At 51.5% G+C, this 20,162-nt stretch overlaps 1 protein-coding gene across 8 annotated transcripts in view; it reads right to left on the minus strand.

Moving 5' to 3' along the window:
* The window catches only part of LRP4 (LDL receptor related protein 4), a 356,895-nt gene that overhangs the window by 89,121 nt on the left and 247,612 nt on the right, over positions 1-20,162 (minus strand). For 4 of the 8 annotated variants that reach the window (XM_078684435.1, XM_078684436.1, XM_078684432.1 and 1 more), the window contains exons 12-16: positions 18,516-18,746; positions 9,624-9,780; positions 7,992-8,209; positions 5,843-6,019; positions 533-655 (exon numbers count right to left, since the gene is read on the minus strand). In XM_078684435.1, the coding sequence (XP_078540561.1) occupies positions 533-655; positions 5,843-6,019; positions 7,992-8,209; positions 9,624-9,780; positions 18,516-18,746 (906 nt within the window). Of the gene's footprint in view, positions 1-532; positions 659-5,842; positions 6,020-7,991; positions 8,210-9,623; positions 9,781-18,515; positions 18,747-20,162 lie in introns of all 8 variants that reach the window. The other 4 variants (XM_078684434.1, XM_078684433.1, XM_078684431.1 and 1 more) reach the window with 1 other exon arrangement.

Raw genomic sequence — 20,162 nt, forward strand, 5'->3', positions numbered from 1 at the left:
CCAGCTCCCTCTGCCAGCCTGAGCTCAGTCTCCCTCCACCAGCTCCCTCTGCCAGTCTGAGCTCAGGCTCCCTCCGCCAGCTCCCTCTGCCAATCTGAGCTCAGTCTCTCTCCACCAACTCCCTCTGCCACCCTGAGCTCAGTCTCTATCTACCAGCTCCCTCTGCCAGTCTGAGCTCAGTCTCCCTCTGCCAGCTCCCTCTACCACCCTGAGCTCAGTCTCCCTCTGCCAGCTCCCTCTACCAGTCTGAGCTCAGTCTCTCTCCACCAACTCCCTCTGCCAGCCTGAGCTCAGCCTCCCTCCAACAGCTCCCTCTGCCAGTCTGAGCTCAGGCTCCCTCCACCAGCTCCCTCTGCCAATCTGAGCTCAGTCTCTCTCCACCAACTCCCTCTGCCAGCCTGAGCTCAGGATCCCTCCACCAGCTCCCTCTTTCAGCCCCAGACCAGTCTCCCTCCGCCAGTTCTAGATAAGTCCGCCTCATCACCCGCGGATAGGCGTTCTGTTGGCATTTGCTGTATCGACAGAAACTTACTTTGCGCGCATGCGCGGCTGCTGATCTTGCGGAAGCCAGTGGGGCAGGCACACGTGTGATTGCGCAGACTCGGAAGGCACAGATGGGTGCAACCGCCATTATTGCTTCCACAGCGGTTCCTCCCTGCTCAAAAAGCAAAGACACAAATACCCGGTGTAAGACAAGCAAGCATCAGCGCCAGTGTAAAAACAGCACACGCCTTCCTGTCGAAGGCGTCAGAGCAGAAGAGATCATTACGAACCTGTAACAAAGGTTTTGCAGTCTGAAGCCCAGTGCATTGCAACAATTCCAGTTCAGGAGTTACTCAAAACTGTTTCAGTTTTACTTACCTTTGGACATAAGCTCTGAGGTGTGTATGTAGTCACCCCTGTGTGACGACGAGCCTCACCCTGCAGTACCCTTTGGTGTGGCACCACATTATTATTGATGCTGATGCTAACAGCTTAGGGCTTGATTTACATCCTAGCGGATGGGTTAACCTGTCCCAACGATGACTGATATCCAAATACCATAGGATATAAAGGAGTTTATATTTTTGTGGGCGGGCTATCCATCACTGTTGTGATGGAGTAACCCGTCCGCCGAGATCTGAACAAGGCCCTTAGTGCGAGGGACTTTCACTGTTGCAATGCGCATCCGTGGTTAATGGATAGCGCCTTGGAGAGTACTGTTCTCAGTCAATGGTGTCTCGAGCCACTAAAGCTACTGCATTCCAACTGGATGGCAAAGCTACTCCCTTTCATTAACTGACTTCCAGCCTAGTGAGGACTCTCAGTCATGGTGTACTTCAAGAGGAGTGGGGTTAAGAAGCTCAGATACACTATGACAGTATCGAAAACAATACCGACGAATCCGAAGGCCTTTTGGCCTTTTTGAAAAGTTTATTTCGATTCCGAACTTGGAGTGCTGGAAAGTGCATCCGAACCCAATGGCGGAAAAAAAGAATTTGAGGATGGAGAGGATGCCCATGCGCACTGTAGTCCAGGGGAGGAGCCACCTATCTCGTGATACTTCGAAGACTCTTCCAGGACAACAATGTGCAATCAACCGGACCCAACACTAGGCGGCGATCTATGCACAGATATGAATTCAGCAGCCCACATGCCTCGAACATAACACTTATTATCTTCAATAGCCCACCAGTACAATATCTTCAAAAATGAACAGGACTTCTATTTACAGTTATTTTTTAAAAGAGCCAGAACAATACACGGAGTGATCTTAGAGATGCCCCTGAAAAACGACCTAACTCTAGTGTCCCGGCTGAGTGACTGCTCGCCAGCTGCCCCCACCAGACATGTTTCTGGACCCCTGGGTCGAGAGCCTGCCGCTCAATCAACCAATCAATCAGGGGTTTATAAAGTGTGGGGCAGCTCTGGATCAGTCAAAGAGCCAGGTCTTGAGGGATGTATGTCATTACCACGCAACTTTCACAACGCAAGTCATTACAACGACTTGCGTTGGGGGGTGCTGGATAGTGAATAGTTTAATTTACTATTCCAACTCCAGTCCCCGTGGATAGTAGGGAAGGTTTTGGATAGTAAATTAACTATTCCCTATCCTAGAGCGCCCCCCAGCGTAAGTCGTTGTAACGATTTGCGTTGTAAAAGTTGCGTGGTAAAGGTACTGCGTTGTAAAAGTTGCGTTGTAAACGCTGTTCCCCGGTCTTGAGGTCCTTCCTGACATGGTTCTCCCAATTTGTCTAGAACAATTTGGGAGAACCACGTTTTGAGCGGACATAAAGAATGAAGGGCCTATTATAGCCCATGAAGTGGCGAAGCTTTACAATTAAATAGCAATTATTGGACTGTACATAAACATTATGTGACATGTTCTTCCGCTACAACAGAGAACTTTTACACATTTAGAATTTCAACAAGAAAAAATGACTTGTACATCAGAGATCTGGACATTCCCACGTACGTTGTGGGCCCCTTCTATGGGATTTAACAACTGAAGCCTTGAAAAAGTTTCAAAGAAACGAAACATGTGTCGGCTGTCGGTTAAACGCTCAAAAAAGGAGGACTGTTGCATCAAGCTGGCTGTCTATTCCTAAATATATTGTTATTATGCTGTAAATTTGAAATCTGTGATTCAAGATTTGGTGATTTTTGATAATAAAATTGGCGCAGCAAGAATTGAATTGACTTCTTGCCGATATTTTGAATTTGTCTTTGCTAAACAGATTTATGAATTGACATTTGAATTGATCTAGAGTGCCGAGGTTTATACATTTATCTTAAATTTGTTCTGACCGGAGTTTCCCCATTGAAACCAACAGGGTAACCGACGTCAAACCAGCACCCCGCACCTGGCTGCCCCTGTGCCGCGGTGGGTGCACCTTGTGTATTAACTTGGACCCCCCTTTGCCCTGAGCTTAACCCTAGGAGCTTTGCACCCTCAACCTTGTAGCCTACTCATAAGTGGCTCCAACCGGAGGCCCCCAACCCATATGGCAACATTTGGCCTCAGCACTCTGCACCCGGCCGTCTTAGTGCCGCTGGAGGTGCTTTGACGGTGCATACTTCACCCTGGGTGAACCCTTGTTCTGACCCCAGAAACTCAACCCTCAAGACTGTTTACTTACCTGCAAACCGATAACTTCATTTTTCTCTGAAAAACTCCTAAGTGTTAAGTGTTGCATGGAAACCTTAGAATCTGTGTTTTGATAAAAAACGGTTTTACTCCCCTTTTATCGAGGAAATATCCCAGTGTGATATCTAGGCATATCACACTGAGTAGAAAAAGTAATCGTAAAAGTATTCTAAAAAGTAATCAAAAGTAATTCAAAATTAATTTCAACTATATTTGAATCTTTTCACAAACCTGTAACAAAAATCATTCTCATCCAGCTTACTTATTGACCAATCTGGCTGGAAAAGTACAGTTCTATTTACCTGCACCAAGTCATGCTCATATCTACGAGTGAAATACAACAGAGAAATATGTTTGATCCAAACAATTGATCTGAAGTTCATTCTTTGAGTGTGTGACATCATTTCTTGCCTGAGTGTGTACATTCCACTGGAAGCACTAAGTCACTGTTTTATAATTCCAATGTAGGGACATAGGATAACCATACCTTGCTCTTATTCAGTTGCAGATTGCTCACTATATGTCCTGAAGATGATCCTAACTAACTAAAAGATCGCAACGTCGTCGACCCCTACAACAGGAACCCCTTTCATTCTACATAATTATTTGGAGTTCCTTTCTGTTGTCAATGTGATGTTATGTTCTTTAGTTCACCCTCACTCTGTCACAATACACACCTTTTCACTTATGTGAGCTCCTGACCATACTTTGAAATACCTATGCAAACCCATGGAAAATAAACCAAATTGGTTTCCCTACATCCTTGCTCCCATTATGATTAAATGTCTAGTTTAAATTGATTGTACCTTGCCCCACAGGGGCTTTCTTTCTGGACCTAGTAAGGACAACCCTGAACCATTGTACTCTTCAAATACAATAGGTGCTGCTGCAACAGTTGCGGCACTCTGGGGCTGCTGCAACAGTTGCGGCACTCTGGGGCTGCTGCAATAGGTGCGGTGCAGCACTCTGGAAGCTGCTGCAACAGGTGCTGCACTCTGGGGCTGCCGCAATTGGTGCGGCACTCTGGGGCTGTCGCAACAGGTGCGGCACTCTGGGGGCTGCTGCAACAGGTGCGGCACTCTGGGGGCTGCTGCAACAGGTGCGGCACTCTGGGGCTGCCTCAATAGGTGCAGCACTCTGGGGCTGCTGCAACAGGTGCGGCACTCTGGGGTCTGCCTCAATAGGTGCGGCACTTTGGGGGCTGCTGCAACAGGTGCGGCACTTTGGGGGCTGCTGCAACAGGTGCGGCACTCTGGGGCTGCCGCAACAGGTGCGGCACTCTGGGGCTGCCGCAACAGGTGCGGCACTCTGGGGCTGCCGCAACAGGTGCGGCACTCTGGGGGCTGCCGCAACAGGTGCAGCACTCTGGGGCTGCCGCAACAGGTGCGGCACTCTGGGGCTGCCGCAACCGATGCGGCACTCTGGGGCTGTCGCAACAGGTGCAGCACTCTGGGGCTGCCGCAACAGGTGCGGCACTCTGGGGCTGCCGCAACAGGTGCGGCACTCTGGGGCTGCCGCAACAGGTGCGGCACTCTGGGGCTGCCGCAACAGGTGCGGCACTCTGGGGCTGCCGCAACAGGTGCGGCACTCTGGGGCTGCCGCAACAGGTGCGGCACTCTGGGGCTGCCGCAACCGATGCGGCACTCTGGGGCTGCCGCAACAGGTGCAGCACTCTGGGGCTGCGGAACAGGTGCGGCACTCTGGGGCTGCTGCAACATGTGCAGCACTCTGGGGGCTGCCTCAATAAGTGCGGCACTCTGGGGGCTGCCTCAATAGGTGCGGAACTCTGGGGGCTGCTGCAACAGGTGCGGCACTCTGGGGGCTGTTGCAACAGGTGCGGCACTCTGGGGCTGCCTCAATAGGTGCAGCACTCTGGGGCTGCCTCAATAGGTGCAGCAATCTGGGGCTGCCTCAATAGGTGCGGCACTCTGGGGCTGCTGCAACAGGTGCGGCACTCTGGGGGCTGCCTCAATAGGTGCGGCATTTTGGGGGCTGCTGCAACAGGTGCGGCACTCTGGGGCTGCTGCAACAGGTGCGGCACTCTGGGGCTGCCGCAACAGGTGCGGCACTCTGGGGCTGCCGCAACAGGTGCGGCACTCTGGGGCTGCCGCAACAGGTGCGGTACTCTGGGGGCTGCCGCAACAGGTGCAGCACTCTGGGGCTGCCGCAACAGGTGTGGCACTCTGGGGCTGCCGCAACCGATGCGGCACTCTGGGGCTGCCGCAACAGGTGCGGCACTCTGGGGCTGCCGCAACAGGTGCGGCACTCTGGGGCTGCCGCAACCGATGCGGCACTCTGGGGCTGCCGCAACAGGTGCAGCACTCTGGGGCTGCGGAACAGGTGCGGCACTCTGGGGGCTGCTGCAACAGGTGTAGCACTCTGGGGGCTGCTGCAACAGGTGCCGCACTATGGGGCTGTTGCAACAGGGGCAGCACTCTGGGGCTGCCTCAAAAGGGGCAGCACTCTGGGGCTGCTGCACAGGTGCGGCCCTCTGGAAGCTGCTGCAACAGGTGCCGCACTATGGGGCTGTTGCAACAGGTGCGGGACTCAGGGGCTGCTGCAACAGGTGGAGCACTCTGGGGCTGCTGCAACTGGTGCAGCACTCTGGGGCTGCTGCAACAGGTGCAGCACTCTGGGGGCTGCCTCAAAAGGTGCAGCACTCTGGGGCTGTTACGTGCAGCTTGGGCAGGCCTCAGACATGCTTCATGTGCTTACCTTCAGGCTGTCGCTGCGGGTGCAGCGTGTGGATATCCATGGGGAAGTGCAGCTTGTTCCGAATCACCTCCTGGTTTTTGCCGGTGAACTTGTTGGCACTGTTGATGCTCTTGGTGTGCCAGTCGGTCCAGTAGAGGCTGTCCTCAAACACGGTGATGGCAAAGGGGTGGGGGAGGCCTGCGGGGCAAAAAACATGACTGAGCATGTACAGGTCTCATCCTCGCTCTCATAAACACTTATTAATCCCCCAAACACAGATCCAACCCCCTCGGCCCTTCCAACGTACCTCCACAAGAGGTGGAGAGGTGTGGCGCAGCGGCCAGGGCAGCTGACATCGGAGCACGGGGTTCACCGTTCGATCCCCGGTTCCGGAGGTAGCTCAGCTCAGCACCCCATGTGACACCGGGCAATAGCTCACTTAATTTCCACGACGGCCCCTAGCGCCTTGAGACCCATAAGGGTGAGTAGTTTGCGCTTTACAAATACGTATTTACATTTTATTTTACACAAAGGCTAGGGCTGGGAGCGTGAGCCATACATTGAGAACCCCACCCCCTGGGACCCTTTATTGGAGTGCAAAGTCTAAGAGCAATCTTTAACAGTAATCGCTCCGCTCTGGCCATTGATATGTGGCTTTTGTCTGTACTTTTCCAGAGCACTGGGCCGGACAGACAGGGTTGCGGTGTTCCCCAAAGCCCCACCCCCCCCCCCCGTTCTCTGAGATTAAAATAGCATCAGTGAGCTCTCTGACCGGGTCAATGAACACTAAGGATCCCACCTGGAGACGAACAACCCCTTAGCAGCTCTAACTCCCCCCACACCCCAGCTCCTGGAAACCCTCACGGGTGATAAGCAGCACTACACAAATCCCATTTTATTCGATTTGAAGGTGTTTGACAAGTGGAAACCTTTTGGGGGCAGGAAGAGTCCTATTTTGAGTGAGATTTCACGAAAATCTACATGTTTTCCATTGCATGTACACAGTGCTTCATACCCTTGAAGATGTGTCAAGGAAAGTTCCACGTTAAGTCTGTGGGCCCGATTCACAGAACTAACTTAAGACAAAATCCTAAACTTACTACCATTTTGGTATTCACAGAAGGCACTTACTCATTTCGGTATTCACAGAAGGCACTTACTCATTTCGGTATTCACAGAAGGCACTTACTCATTTCGGTATTCACAGAAGGCACTTACTCATTTCGGTATTCACAGAAGGCAAGGCACTTACTCATTTCGGTATTCACAGAGGCACTTACTCATTTCGGTATTCACAGAGGCACTTACTCATTTCGGTATTCACAGAGGCACTTACTCATTTCGGTATTCACAGAAGGCAAGGCACTTACTCATTTTGGTATTCACAGAAGGTACTTACTCATTTCGGTATTCACAGAAGGCACTTACTCATTTTGGTATTCACATAAGGCACTTACTCATTTTGGTATTCACAGAAGGCACTTACTCATTTTGGTATTCACAGAAGGCACTTACTCATTTTGGTATTCACATAATGCACTTACTCATTTTGGTATTCACAGAAGGCACTTACTCGTTTTGGTATTCACAGAAGGCACTTACTCATTTTGGTATTCACAGAAGGCACTTACTCATTTTGGTATTCACAGAAGGCACTTACTCATTTTGGTATTCACAGAAGGCACTTACTCATTTCAGTATTCACAGAAGGCACTTACTCATTTCGGTATTCATAGAAGGCACTTACTCATTTCGGTATTCACAGAAGGCCCTCACTCATTTCGGTATTCATAGAAGGCACAGAAGGCACTTACTCATTTCGATATTCACAGAAGTTAGGAGTCCTAACTTTACTACTCCTAAACTGTGAAAAATCCTAACTTTAAGACGTTCAGTATTCACAGAAGGCATTTAGGAGTCCTAAAGTTAGGACTCCTAACTTCTGTGAATACCAAAATGAGTAAGTGCCTTCTGTGAATACCAAAATGAGTAAGTGCCTTCTGTGAATACCAAAATGGTAGTAAGTTTAGGAGATAGTTCTGTGAATCAGGCCCTGTGTTTTGGTGGCACTGAATCACACACGCTCAGGTCACACAGTGGGACAGCAAAGTCCCAAACCCCAAAACCTCAGGGGTGCTGAGGAACCACCTGGCAGACTGGGGGCGTTTACCTTGGCTGATGACCGCCTTGCGGTTGCGCCCATCGAGGTCGGCCCGCTCGATGACGTGGTGCTTGGCATCGACCCAGTACATGCGGTGCCCGGCGTAGTCGATGGTCAGTCCATTGGGCCAGAAGAGGTGGGTGTCGGCGATGATCTTGCGGTTGGACCCGTCCATGTTGGAGTACTCAATGCGCGGCGTGTTACCCCAGTCCGTCCAGTAGATGGTGCTAGAGAGAGGGGCAAGACATGGCAGTCAGAGAGGGTGGATCACAAGGAAGTGGTGGTCCTGAGAAGAGTATGGAAGAGGGCATGGGGGCAGAGAGGAGGAGTGAATGACACCAAGGGGTAGAGCATATGGCAGGGTAGATGGAGAGAGGAGGAGTGAATGATGCCAAGGGGTAGAGCAGAGGGCATGGTAGATGGAGAGAGGAGGAGTGAATGATGCCAAGGTGTAGAGCAGAGGGCAGGGTAGATGGAGAGAGGAGGAGTGAATGATGCCAAGGGGTAGAGCAGAGGGCAGGGTAGATGGAGAGAGGAGGAGTGAATGATGCCAAGGGCTAGAGCAGAGGGCAGGGTAGATGGAGAGAGGAGGAGTGAATGATGCCAAGGGCTAGAGCAGAGGGCAGGGTAGATGGAGAGAGGAGGAGTGAATGATGCCAAGTGGTAGAGCAGAGGGCAGGGTAGAGGGAGAGAGGAGGAGTGAATGACACCAAGGGGTGGAGCAGACGGCAGGGTAGAGGGAGAGAGGATGAGTGAATGACACCAAGGGGTAGAGCAGAGGGCATGGGGGCAGAGAGGAGGAGTGAATGACACCAAGGGGTAGAGCAGAGGGCAGGGTAGAGGGAGAGAGGAGGAGTGAATGACACCAAGGGGTAGAGCAGAGGACAGGGTAGATGGAGAGAGGAGGAGTGAATGACACCAAGGGGTAGAGCAGAGGGCAGGGTAGATGGAGAGAGGATGAGTGAATGACACAAGGGGTAGAGCAGAGGGCAGGGTAGATGGAGAGAGGAGGAGTGAATGACACCAAGGGGTAGAGCAGAGGGCAGGGTAGATGGAGAGAGGAGGAGTGAATGACACCAAGGGGTAGAGCAGAGGGCAGGGTAGATGGAGAGAGGAGGAGTGAATGACGCCAAGGGGTAGAGCAGAGGGCAGGGTAGATGGAGAGAGGAGGAGTGAATGACGCCAAGGGGTAGAGCAGAGGGCAGGGTAGATGGAGAGAGGAGGAGTGAATGATACCAAGGGGTAGAGCAGAGGGCAGGGTAGATGGAGAGAGGAGGAGTGAATGACACCAAGGGGTAGAGCAGAGGGCAGGGTAGATGGAGAGAGGAGGAGTGAATGACACCAAGGGGTAGAGCAGAGGGCAGGGTAGATGGAGAGAGGAGGAGGGAATGACACCAAGGGGTAGAGCAGAGGGCAGGGTAGATGGAGAGAGGAGGAGAGAGCAGTGAACCAAGAGAGAAATAAAGAACACAGACGGAGAAAGATGGAGGGAAATAGAGGACTTTGTGCCTCAGACTCTACTCACTGGCCCAGATCATGCACTCTCCTGCCTCAGAAGCTCCTGCTATTGGCTACCTTCTATTCTTGTCCATCCTCAACCCCCACCACAGTCCTATCACAGAGCCCGTAAGAGTCACTCACCCCTCCATTGGATGCAGCGCGATGGCACGCGGCTTCTCCAGGTTCTGCCACAAAAGCACCTTTCGGTGTGAACCATCCAAGTTGGCCACCTCGATGCGGGAAGTGCCGGAGTCCGTCCAGAAGAGCTTGTCGTGTATCCAGTCGATGGCGAGACCCCCTGAGTGAGAGAGAAAGAGGGGTCAGAGGGAGGGATAGATTCTATTTCAGTTCAGAAGGCTCCGATTATGCTTTTCTTCCTTTACTGGCCACAAACAGCAGCCAATGAAAGCACGTTTTACATATATAACAACATATCCCATGATGCGATACTCATTAACCACCAAACATGGCCCAGTAGCTCATATAAGTACAGACCTCGCCATCTTGAGAGCCTCTTTCTTTGCTGCTCGGCAGTCAAGATAAGTGCCTTTATATCTATTACCATATGTTTGCTTCTCCATCTGTTTACTTTCATGGTGTGGTTTTCTTATACAACATAACGGTTTTATGGAGTAGTTCATGTGTTGCGTTTCGGCGTCAATAGTCTCTCGTTTTTCCTGGTCTCGACCTTCTCGACTGGGATGGAGTACGCGCACTCCATAGCTGGGTTTATCACAGTGTGATCTCCCTGGTTCAATTGAGCCCGTTTCTTGTAGGTTTTTTCCCTGATCTAGAAGGTCCGTTTAGGACCTGACGCAGCTCTGACTAGCTGCTTTATTGCTCAGTGCTAGTGAGCCGGGGACGCACGAGTACCCCAATTGGGCTAATTTGGCCTCAATTTGGGCTATGCGCAGTCCTCTTTCCAAAAACCCCAAAATGGTGTTCCAACTAGCCTTTTTTCTGCTTGGGCTGGCCAAGGCAGGGTCGCTCGCAAGGCCTTTTCTATTACCAAGGCCCTCCCGGGGGTGCTACGGACGTGGCCGAGGAGACTAGCAGGACTCCACGAGAGGGGGGACTTTCTTACCGGCCAAACAGCGATTCTCCAGAGACTGCTTTCACAGAGGAGCCCCCGAGCGGGATTCCAGTCTAATAATTCCACAGGTAAGGGGGATCAATGCCTCCGAGGTTCAACTGGGGGTCGAGTACAATTCTTCCTTCGCAATTGGAATAATTTGACTCGGGATGCATTGGTAATACAAACCATTCAGGGTTTCTGACTGGAGGTTTAATAGACACGCCGGCAAAGGGGTCCCCTCACCCGCTACGTTTTACCCTACAAGAGTCAACTTTGATCCCAAAAGAGAAGGCGCTGCAGAAGCGAGCCGGGGCCTATTGCGGCGCTCATCCCGCGCGCTTCTGCAGCAACATCTTTCTAGTTCAAAAGAGAGGGCGTGGGTGCAGATTGGTCCTGAACCTGCCGGAGCTCAGTCATGACATCACTTACAGGCATTTCAAGATGGAGGGCGTCCATCTTCTGGCAGACTTGTTCCAGAAAGGGGACTTGATGGCCCGTCTGGACCTCAAAGATGCCCAACTATTCATTCCAATGTTTCCTCCACACTGGCGGTTTCTTCAATTATGATGGGGAGACTGGTGGCTGGAATATTTGGGCCTTCCCTTCGGGGTTTCTTCTGCACCATGGCTCTTCACCGAGGTGATGAAGCCGGTGATCGCTCACCATAGGGAGTACGCGCATTGACGGCACTCTCCCAGGAGTAAGTCATTCTACATCTAAATCTGCAGATGACGATATCGCTAACACTAAAGAACAAGGACCTGATTGATGAGGGCAAACACTCATTTTCTTTGTAGGACCAGAGGAGGGGGGGTACTACCTCAACCCAACTGCTGTTTATAAACATTCACCAGTCTTAATCTAGTCCTAAATGCCCAAATGTTTCTATTAAAACAAATGTTTATCAGTCAACTCCATATAGACGTACTCCCTACTGAAAAGGTTTATATAAACAAGCAAGAAATATCTGCAAAAAAAATGTGTGAAGGTGAAAAAGTACCTCACGTGTGCTCCCTCACAGGGGATACTGGTAGGTTCACACCAGTGTGCCCACGTCTTCTCACAATTGGTGACTTTCTCACCAAAGAAAGAAAGAAGTGTCCAGTCTTAAAAGAAAGAGGTGTAAATGATGATTTGTGTATATCAAAGAAAGACCCCGTAAAGTGCAAGAATAAAGTATTCCTCCAATTAAAATTGAGTTAAGGCTCACATGTACCAAGTCCCAATTTTATTCAAATTTGTAAGCTTATTCAAAATTTAAAAACACTGCATGTTGCAGACCATTTTATGCAGGTGCCAACATTTTTCCTTGCCTGTACTCTGTTGCGACAATTTCATCAGGGGTCGAGGTCGACAGACACCTCACTGGACACCAACCTTTACATAAAGGATGACAGGTGGTAGCCAAAGGGAATCATACCAGCTACCCACCGCGTCTAGTGGTGCGTTTCCCTCAACTGTAATTCCCCTGCCGGCACAATCAGTTGCCGTTGGTATACCGCATTTGTCAGTATTTTAGGCGTTGTCTCATTCCGGCGACGATATCTCTTTAACAGGAATTGGGATTTGTCATCAACAACACCAAACCAATCCTCTGTCCCTCCCCAGAGTGAGAGTCGATCACAAACCCCAGGAATTCTACAGCCAGCTCAGCTGAAGCTCCCCAAGACCAAGTTATGTTACATAAAAAGAGGAACTCAAATCGGTCCTTTGCTGTTAGACAGTCTCCCTGCGGGAGATCACTCACCTGGTGGGCTGCTAACCTCTTACATTTGGGCAATATTTCCAGGGCCCCTTCTCTGCAGGGCCCTCCAGAGGTTGAAAATCCAGCATTTAAGGAAGGGCTTGGCTTACACAGATCAGGTACCCCTGACAGAAGATGTGAGAGAGGAACTCTGATGGTGGCTGCGACACGCAGATGTGTGGAACGGCAGAGCCATCTTCGGGTTTCAGCCAGAAGTAGTGATACGAGTCAGACACAAGACATTGGGGTTGGGGAGCGCATTGTGGAGACGTCTCAACAGGCGCTAGATAGCCTCGCCAAGAGTTAGAACTCCATTTCAATTGCTTGCAGCTGCTGGCGGGGTCCTTTGCCATCAGGTCTCTCTCCCCCAAGAAGATGTCTTGCTGCATCCTCCTCAGGATGGACAACATATCTGCGGTGAGGTACATCAACAAGTTGAGGGACACAAGATCATCCTGCTAGTGGAGATAGTCAAAGACTTTTGGCACTATTGCCTATGTCACAGGATATCTGTGGTGGCGGAATACATTCCAGGACAATCCAACAAAGTGGCGGATTGGAAATCCAGATACCGAGATAGATCACAGCGATTGGCAGCTCCATCCTCGTCTATTCAGTTTGATCCAGAATGTTTGGGGTCCCTGCATGGCAGACCTCTTTGCCTCCAGACTAAACCACCCATTGTAAGAGTACTTCAGTTAGAGTCAGGATTGGTTAGTGAAAGGAACACACGCTTTTTCTCAGGACTGAACAAGAGTCATGAATTATGCATTTCTCCCCATTGGCAATGATCCCCAGGGTAACAACTCAGATCAAGCCGCAGGTAGCGAAGGTGGTGCTGGTCACCCCTGTGTGGAAGGCGCAGCCTTGGTTCCCAGTCCTTCTGGGGCTGATGTGCAATCTTCCACTCCTTCTTCCTTAGTCTCAGACAATGCCCCAGGGGCCCCAGAGGGGACTGCATCCAATGGTAGTATCGCAGCAGCTGTCCTAGATGGCTTGGAGGCTTTCCCCAAACAGTGGAGTTTGCCAGGAATTTTGGATGCGGCTTCAGAGTTCATTAAACGAGCCTGGGCCCCCTCCACTATGAAGAAGTATTCTTCAGCATGGAGATGGATGGATTGCTGTGTGGAACGCGACGTGGATCCCGTGGCAGCAGACATATCTCACGTAGAGAATTCCTTGTCTCAGACAGCAACAGAGGGTTTATCGTACAGGTCGGTGAACAATGTTTGTTCTGATATTTCAGCTGGACATGTGCAAGTTAATGATAAGCCGGTGGAAAAGCACCCTGTCATCTGAAAGCTTCTTAAAGGCATCAGGGTTACTAATCCTCACAAGCATAGGTATTCCTTTTTATTGGCCGTGACTTTAGTCTTAAACCTTCCTGAAAGGTGTCTGCATAATGACCACTTGTCTAGGAAACAGTTGTCGGCTAAACTCTCTATGCTTTTATGTCTCTCCACGTGTGGAAGGACGTTGGATGTGAGAGTTCTGGACATTGCAGGTAGAGTATTTACCCCTGAAAGAGCTTCCATTACTATTACTGTCAGGACAAAGTCTTTTGAGTATCATGCGTTTCCTAATAATGATAAACTGTGTGCGGTTAAATGCTTGCAATCTTATAAAGGATGTACTCGGACATTAAGAAATGATAACTCTGGTCAGTTCTTGATTGCTTTACATAAAGATTTTAAACCAGTGTCATCAGGCACTACAGCCAGGTGGGATGTGATGGCAGAGGCTGGTATAGATGCTCAGGTGTTTGGGGCTCATTCTGTTCGAGGTGCAGTTTATGTTAGGCTCTCCTATTCAAGGTATCATGAAATCGGACGACTGGCCATCTGATCTACTTTCAAGCAAATTTATTACTAACCGGTGAATGATATTACTTCAGTAATATTCAATAAGCTATAATCTAGCATATTTGGAGCCTCCGGTCCTGAAATAAGATATTTCAATTCTATTTAGGATACGGAGGCGAGGATTATCCCACCCAAGAATGTCAGTCATTGATTTGGAATGTCACAATTTGACTGTTCTTCTTTCATTCGTTCCCCTACCCGTCTTCAACCCTCTGGGGTATATGGATATTATGGTGCCTTATTTCTTTTGTAGGCTCTGATCAGAAGACGGATTGAAAACGGTCAAATGCTGTTTCCTGAGTTGGCGCTTCGTGCTCCTAATGCTGGTTGAGCTGCTGCTCGCGAATTGATGACACTCGATGGAGTAGTCTCTTCGACTACTGCTGGACAGATTTGCTGTTCAAGTTATTATGAACTGTTCAGAGCAAAGAAAGAGGCTGTCAAGAGGGTGTGGAGGGTACTTATATGGGCTACTGGGCCATGACTGGTAGTTAATCAGTAATGCATGTTTGGGTTGGGTCATGCCCAATCTGGAGGAGCTGGCAAACCAAAGCCCGGTGCCTTCATAGCTGTTCACCTACCTGCAGTCAGGGCTCTGTGTTACCCTTACTCCCCGCCTCTAAGCAGTGCTCGACAGTCGTTAACGTGTGTACCCTGTAACATCACTTGTCTGTGCTTACTGCTCGGTCTTAAAAATATATACACATCCTTTGGCATTGTGACCGTCCATGTCTGCTTAAATGGTGTGTGAATTACCCAGCCCAGACATGATCAGGAGACTGTGCTCTGAAATGGGGGCTCACATTATACTCCAAAATCTTTAAGAGTTTAGGGCACTACTAGACAGAAAGAGAGAGAGAGGCGGGGAGCACTCCAAGCAAACAAAACAGAGAGACACACTAAATACTGACAAAACCAAAGATTCAGATAGGCGAGGGACACTCTAACTGACATAACCATAGTCAGAAAGGCGAGGGACACTCTAACTGACAAAACCATAGAGTCAGATAGGCAAGAGACACACTAACTGACAAAACCATAGAGTCAGAAAAGGCGAGGGACACTCTAACTGACAAAACCATAGAGTCAGAAAAGGCGAGGGACACTCTAACTGACAAAACCATAGAGTCAGATAGGCGAGGGACACTCTAACTGACATAACCATAGTCAGAAAGGCGAGGGACACTCTTACTGACAAAACCATAGAGTCAGAAAGGAGAGGGACACTCTAACTGACAAAACCATACAGTCAGATAGGCAAGGGACACTGTAACTAACAAAACCATAGAGTCAGATAGGCGAGGGACACTCTAACTGACAAAACCATAGAGTCAGAAAGGCGAGGGACACTCTAACTGACAAAACCATAGAGTCAGAAAGGCGAGGGACACTCTAACTGACAAAACCATAGAGTCAGAAAGGAGAGGGGCACTCTAACTGACAAAACCATAGAGTCAGAAAGGAGAGGGGCACTCTAACTGACAAAAGCATACAGTCAGATAGGCGAGGGACACTAACTGACAAAACCATAGAGTCCGAAAAAGGGGGGGGGGCACTCTAACTAACAAAACCATAGAGTCAGAAAGGCAAGGGACACTCTAACTGACAAAACCACAGGGTTAGAGTGAATCTGTAACAAGGGCGATCACCCAGATACCTTCTCAGGACACTGACATTTATTCTGCACATAGAGGGTTTTGCCAAACACAAATCTCCCTTCTGTGTGGGAGTAAGTGCATCTAGATCTCAAGAGGGGGGACTCTAAATACGAAAGATGACACAAAGTGTGGCGGACAGACTAGCCCTCTCTTTGTTACTCCCTGTGGGGGAAGGGATTATAATACCAATCTGGTGTAGGGGGGAGAGAATTCACCTGGCCTCTCAAGCTAAGTCACCCCACCTCCCGCAGCTCTGTATAGTCACCCACATTTCCCCACCTCACACATCGCTGGATAGTCACCCATCTCTTCCCATCTCCCACATCTCTGTATAGTCACCCACCTCTCCCCAAATACCGCAGTTCCGGTTAGTCATCCACCGCCCGCAGCTCCGGATAGTCATCCACCTGCCGCAGCTTCAGATAGTCACCCACCTCTCCCCACCGCCCGCAGCTCCGGATAGTCACCCACCTCTCCCCACCTCCCACATCTCTGTATAGTCACCCACCTCTCCCCACCTCCCACATCTCTGTATAGTCACCCACCTCTCCCCACCTCCCGCAGCTTCGGATAGTCACCCACCTCTCCCCACCTCCCACAGCTTCGGATAGTCACCCACCTCTCCCCACCTCCCGCAGCTTCGGATAGTCACCCACCTCTCCCCACCTCCTGCAGCTCCGGATAGTCACCCACCTCTCCCTACCTCCCGCAGCTTCGGATAGTCACCCACCTCTCCCCACCTCCCGCAGCTTCGGATAGTCACCCACCTCTCCCCACCTCCCGCAGCTTCGGATAGTCACCCACCTCTCCCCACCCCCCGCAGCTTCGGATAGTCACCCACCTCTCCCCACCTCCCGCAGCTTCGGATAGTCACCCACCTCTCCCCACCTCCCGCAGCTTCGGATAGTCACCCACCTCTCCCCACCTCCCGCAGCTTCGGATAGTCACCCACCTCTCCCCACCTCCCGCAGCTCCGGATAGTCACCCACCTCTCCCCACCTCCCACATCTCTGTATAGTCACCCACCTCTCCCCACCTCCCGCAGCTTCGGATAGTCACCCACCTCTCCCCACCTCCCGCAGCTTCGGATAGTCACCCACCTCTCCCCACCTCCCGCAGCTTCGGATAGTCACCCACCTCTCCCCACCCCCCGCAGCTTCGGATAGTCACCCACCTCTCCCCACCTCCCGCAGCTTCGGATAGTCACCCACCTCTCCCCACCTCCCGCAGCTTCGGATAGTCACCCACCTCTCCCCACCCCCCGCAGCTTCGGATAGTCACCCACCTCTCCCCACCTCCCGCAGCTTCGGATAGTCACCCACCTCTCCCCACCCCCCGCAGCTTCGGATAGTCACCCACCTCTCCCCACCTCCCGCAGCTTCGGATAGTCACCCACCTCTCCCCACCTCCCGCAGCTTCGGATAGTCACCCACCTCTCCCCACCTCCCGCAGCTTCGGATAGTCACCCACCTCTCCCCACCCCCCGCAGCTTCGGATAGTCACCCACCTCTCCCCACCTCCCGCAGCTTCGGATAGTCACCCACCTCTCCCCACCTCCCACATCTCTGTATAGTCACCCACCTCTCCCCACCCCCCGCAGCTCCGGATAGTCACCCACCTCTCCCCACCTCCCACATCTCTGTATAGTCACCCACCTCTCCCCACCTCCCGCAGCTTCGGATAGTCACCCACCTCTCCCCACCTCCCGCAGCTCCGGATAGTCACCCACCTCTCCCCACCTCCCACATCTCTGTATAGTCACCCACCTCTCCCCACCCCCCGCAGCTCCGGATAGTCACCCACCTCTCCCCACCTCCCACATCTCTGTATAGTCACCCACCTCTCCCCACCTCCCGCAGCTTCGGATAGTCACCCACCTCTCCCCACCTCCCGCAGCTTCGGATAGTCACCCACCTCTCCCCACCTCCCGCAGCTTCGGATAGTCACCCACCTCTCCCCACCTCCCGCAGCTTCGGATAGTCACCCACCTCTCCCCACCTCCCGCAGCTTCGGATAGTCACCCACCTCTCCCCACCTCCCGCAGCTTCGGATAGTCACCCACCTCTCCCCACCTCCCGCAGCTTCGGATAGTCACCCACCTCTCCCCACCTCCCGCAGCTTCGGATAGTCACCCACCTCTCCCCACCTCCCGCAGCTTCGGATAGTCACCCACCTCTCCCCACCTCCCGCAGCTTCGGATAGTCACCCACCTCTCCCCACCTCCCGCAGCTTCGGATAGTCACCCACCTCTCCCCACCTCCCGCAGCTTCGGATAGTCACCCACCTCTCCCCACCTCCCGCAGCTTCGGATAGTCACCCACCTCTCCCCACCTCCCGCAGCTTCGGATAGTCACCCACCTCTCCCCACCTCCCGCAGCTTCGGATAGTCACCCACCTCTCCCCACCCCCCGCAGCTTCGGATAGTCACCCACCTCTCCCCACCTCCCGCAGCTTCGGATAGTCACCCACCTCTCCCCACCTCCCGCAGCTACGGATAGTCACCCACCTTTCCCCACCTCCCGCAGCTTCGGATAGTCACCCACCTCTCCCCACCTCCCGCAGCTTCGGATAGTCACCCACCTCTCCCCACCTCCCGCAGCTTCGGATAGTCACCCACCTCACCCCACCTCCCGCAGCTCTGGATAGTCACCCACCTCACCCCACCTCCCTTAGTTCCAGATAGTCATCACTCACCTGGACTCTCCAGTCCCGTGGAAACCACTTCCTCCACATTGCTTCCATTCAGGTTTGCCCTCATGATGCGGTCCAAGGTGACGTCCGACCAGAACACGAGCTTGTTCCGATGGTGGAAGTCCAGGGCAATGGCATTCTCCAGGTTGTTGAGCAACAGGGTGTACTCAGAGCGGTGGGGAAGCACCTGCCGGATGTCGATACGGTTGGCGAAGAGCAAAACTGGCTCTGGCCCTGGGGGGGAAAGAGTAAGCGATGCACATTGACGCAAAGAGGCAACATTACCAAACATTTCCATGAAGTCCTCGAGAGGGTCCCTCGTTGACCCACCAGGGAGAGAAGCCATGAGAATTAAAGACTGGTGACGTAAACACCGCTACAAGATAGTGACATAAAAACATTTCAGTGCTAGACTTTGCACGGAGGTTTGGTGGTGACCCGTCTGTAGTGATCGAAGGTGATCCAGAGCAAAGGAATAATATCAGAATTACTCATAATCTTTCATCAAGAAATCCTGTAGCGGAGAGCGTAGGGATTCCAGAGTCAAGGGACTAAACAGCACTGGCCTTCTTCTAAGCTCCTCTGCTGACCTTATGGAATGTTTTTTCTATTCTGTTCTACATGATGCAGTTGTAGACTAGGCTTTCTCACACATACCCGACAATCCTGAAAGCTTTTCATAGGGAAGCTATTATTCAAGCCATTTCAGGGCACCATCATCAAAAGCAGGGACTTTTATCCCTTGTAGACTCTTAAATGCTATGGTTAAGGTAGTCTGGTCTTCAGCGCAGACAGCCCCAATGTTATGGAGGACGTGGCCATCTCGTCCTTAGCACTCAAGGGTTACACGGAAGAGGTCGAGCTCACTTGAGCGCCTCCAGCTACATGAAAAATGGCAGCATTTGGAGTATGCTCTGTCCTCAGTGTTCCCAAGGTGTTCGTGCTGTGGTCTTTCATCAGGTTTCTCATGACTGGTTACCTTTATTTATTTTAGGTTATACTCTTGCACCGGTGTTTGCATTGCAAATGTCTTCTGTGTGAATATGGTGCCGGGTGTTGGGGGGCTCCACATAATCCGAAATAGGCTCTCTTCATCGTCAGCCGGCTCTGGTTTTTGAAAAACACAGACTCCAGTTGCAGGGAAAATCCACTTCCTCAAAGAAGGGCTCCCAGACTCCAGCTGCTCTACAAGACATGTGCAAACACAGCATGACCTTTCACTATGCTGAAAGTATAACCACACCCCTCTCTAGAGGGGGCGGATTACTAATTGCAACCGCCCTCAATGTAAACGTGGTCAGCCTGGAAAACCTTGTTTTCAACCGTACTGAAATAATCGTGTTCAAGATAAAGGGACTCGTAAGTGGCGTCTGGAAAGGAGCTTCGCTCTACCGACCTCCCGGCGCCAAGGGAGAATTTGCAGATAAGCTCCTAGAGATTATTGCCCCATATGTTTTGTCTTCTGACAAATTCCTTCCGATAGGTGATTTCAATTATCATGCGGAAATACAGCTGGACATGGATACCGAAAAGCTAATCTCCAACATGAGTACCCTGGGTCTGGTTCAGAAGGTCACTGGCCCCACACATCAGGCTGGCCACACCCTCGACCTCCTTTTTTCAAACTCCGCCGACATTAAGGAGGATCCC

The sequence above is a fragment of the Lissotriton helveticus genome, chromosome 3_2, assembly GCF_964261635.1.
Source record: "Lissotriton helveticus chromosome 3_2, aLisHel1.1, whole genome shotgun sequence".
Taxonomy (NCBI): Eukaryota; Metazoa; Chordata; class Amphibia; order Caudata; family Salamandridae; genus Lissotriton; species Lissotriton helveticus.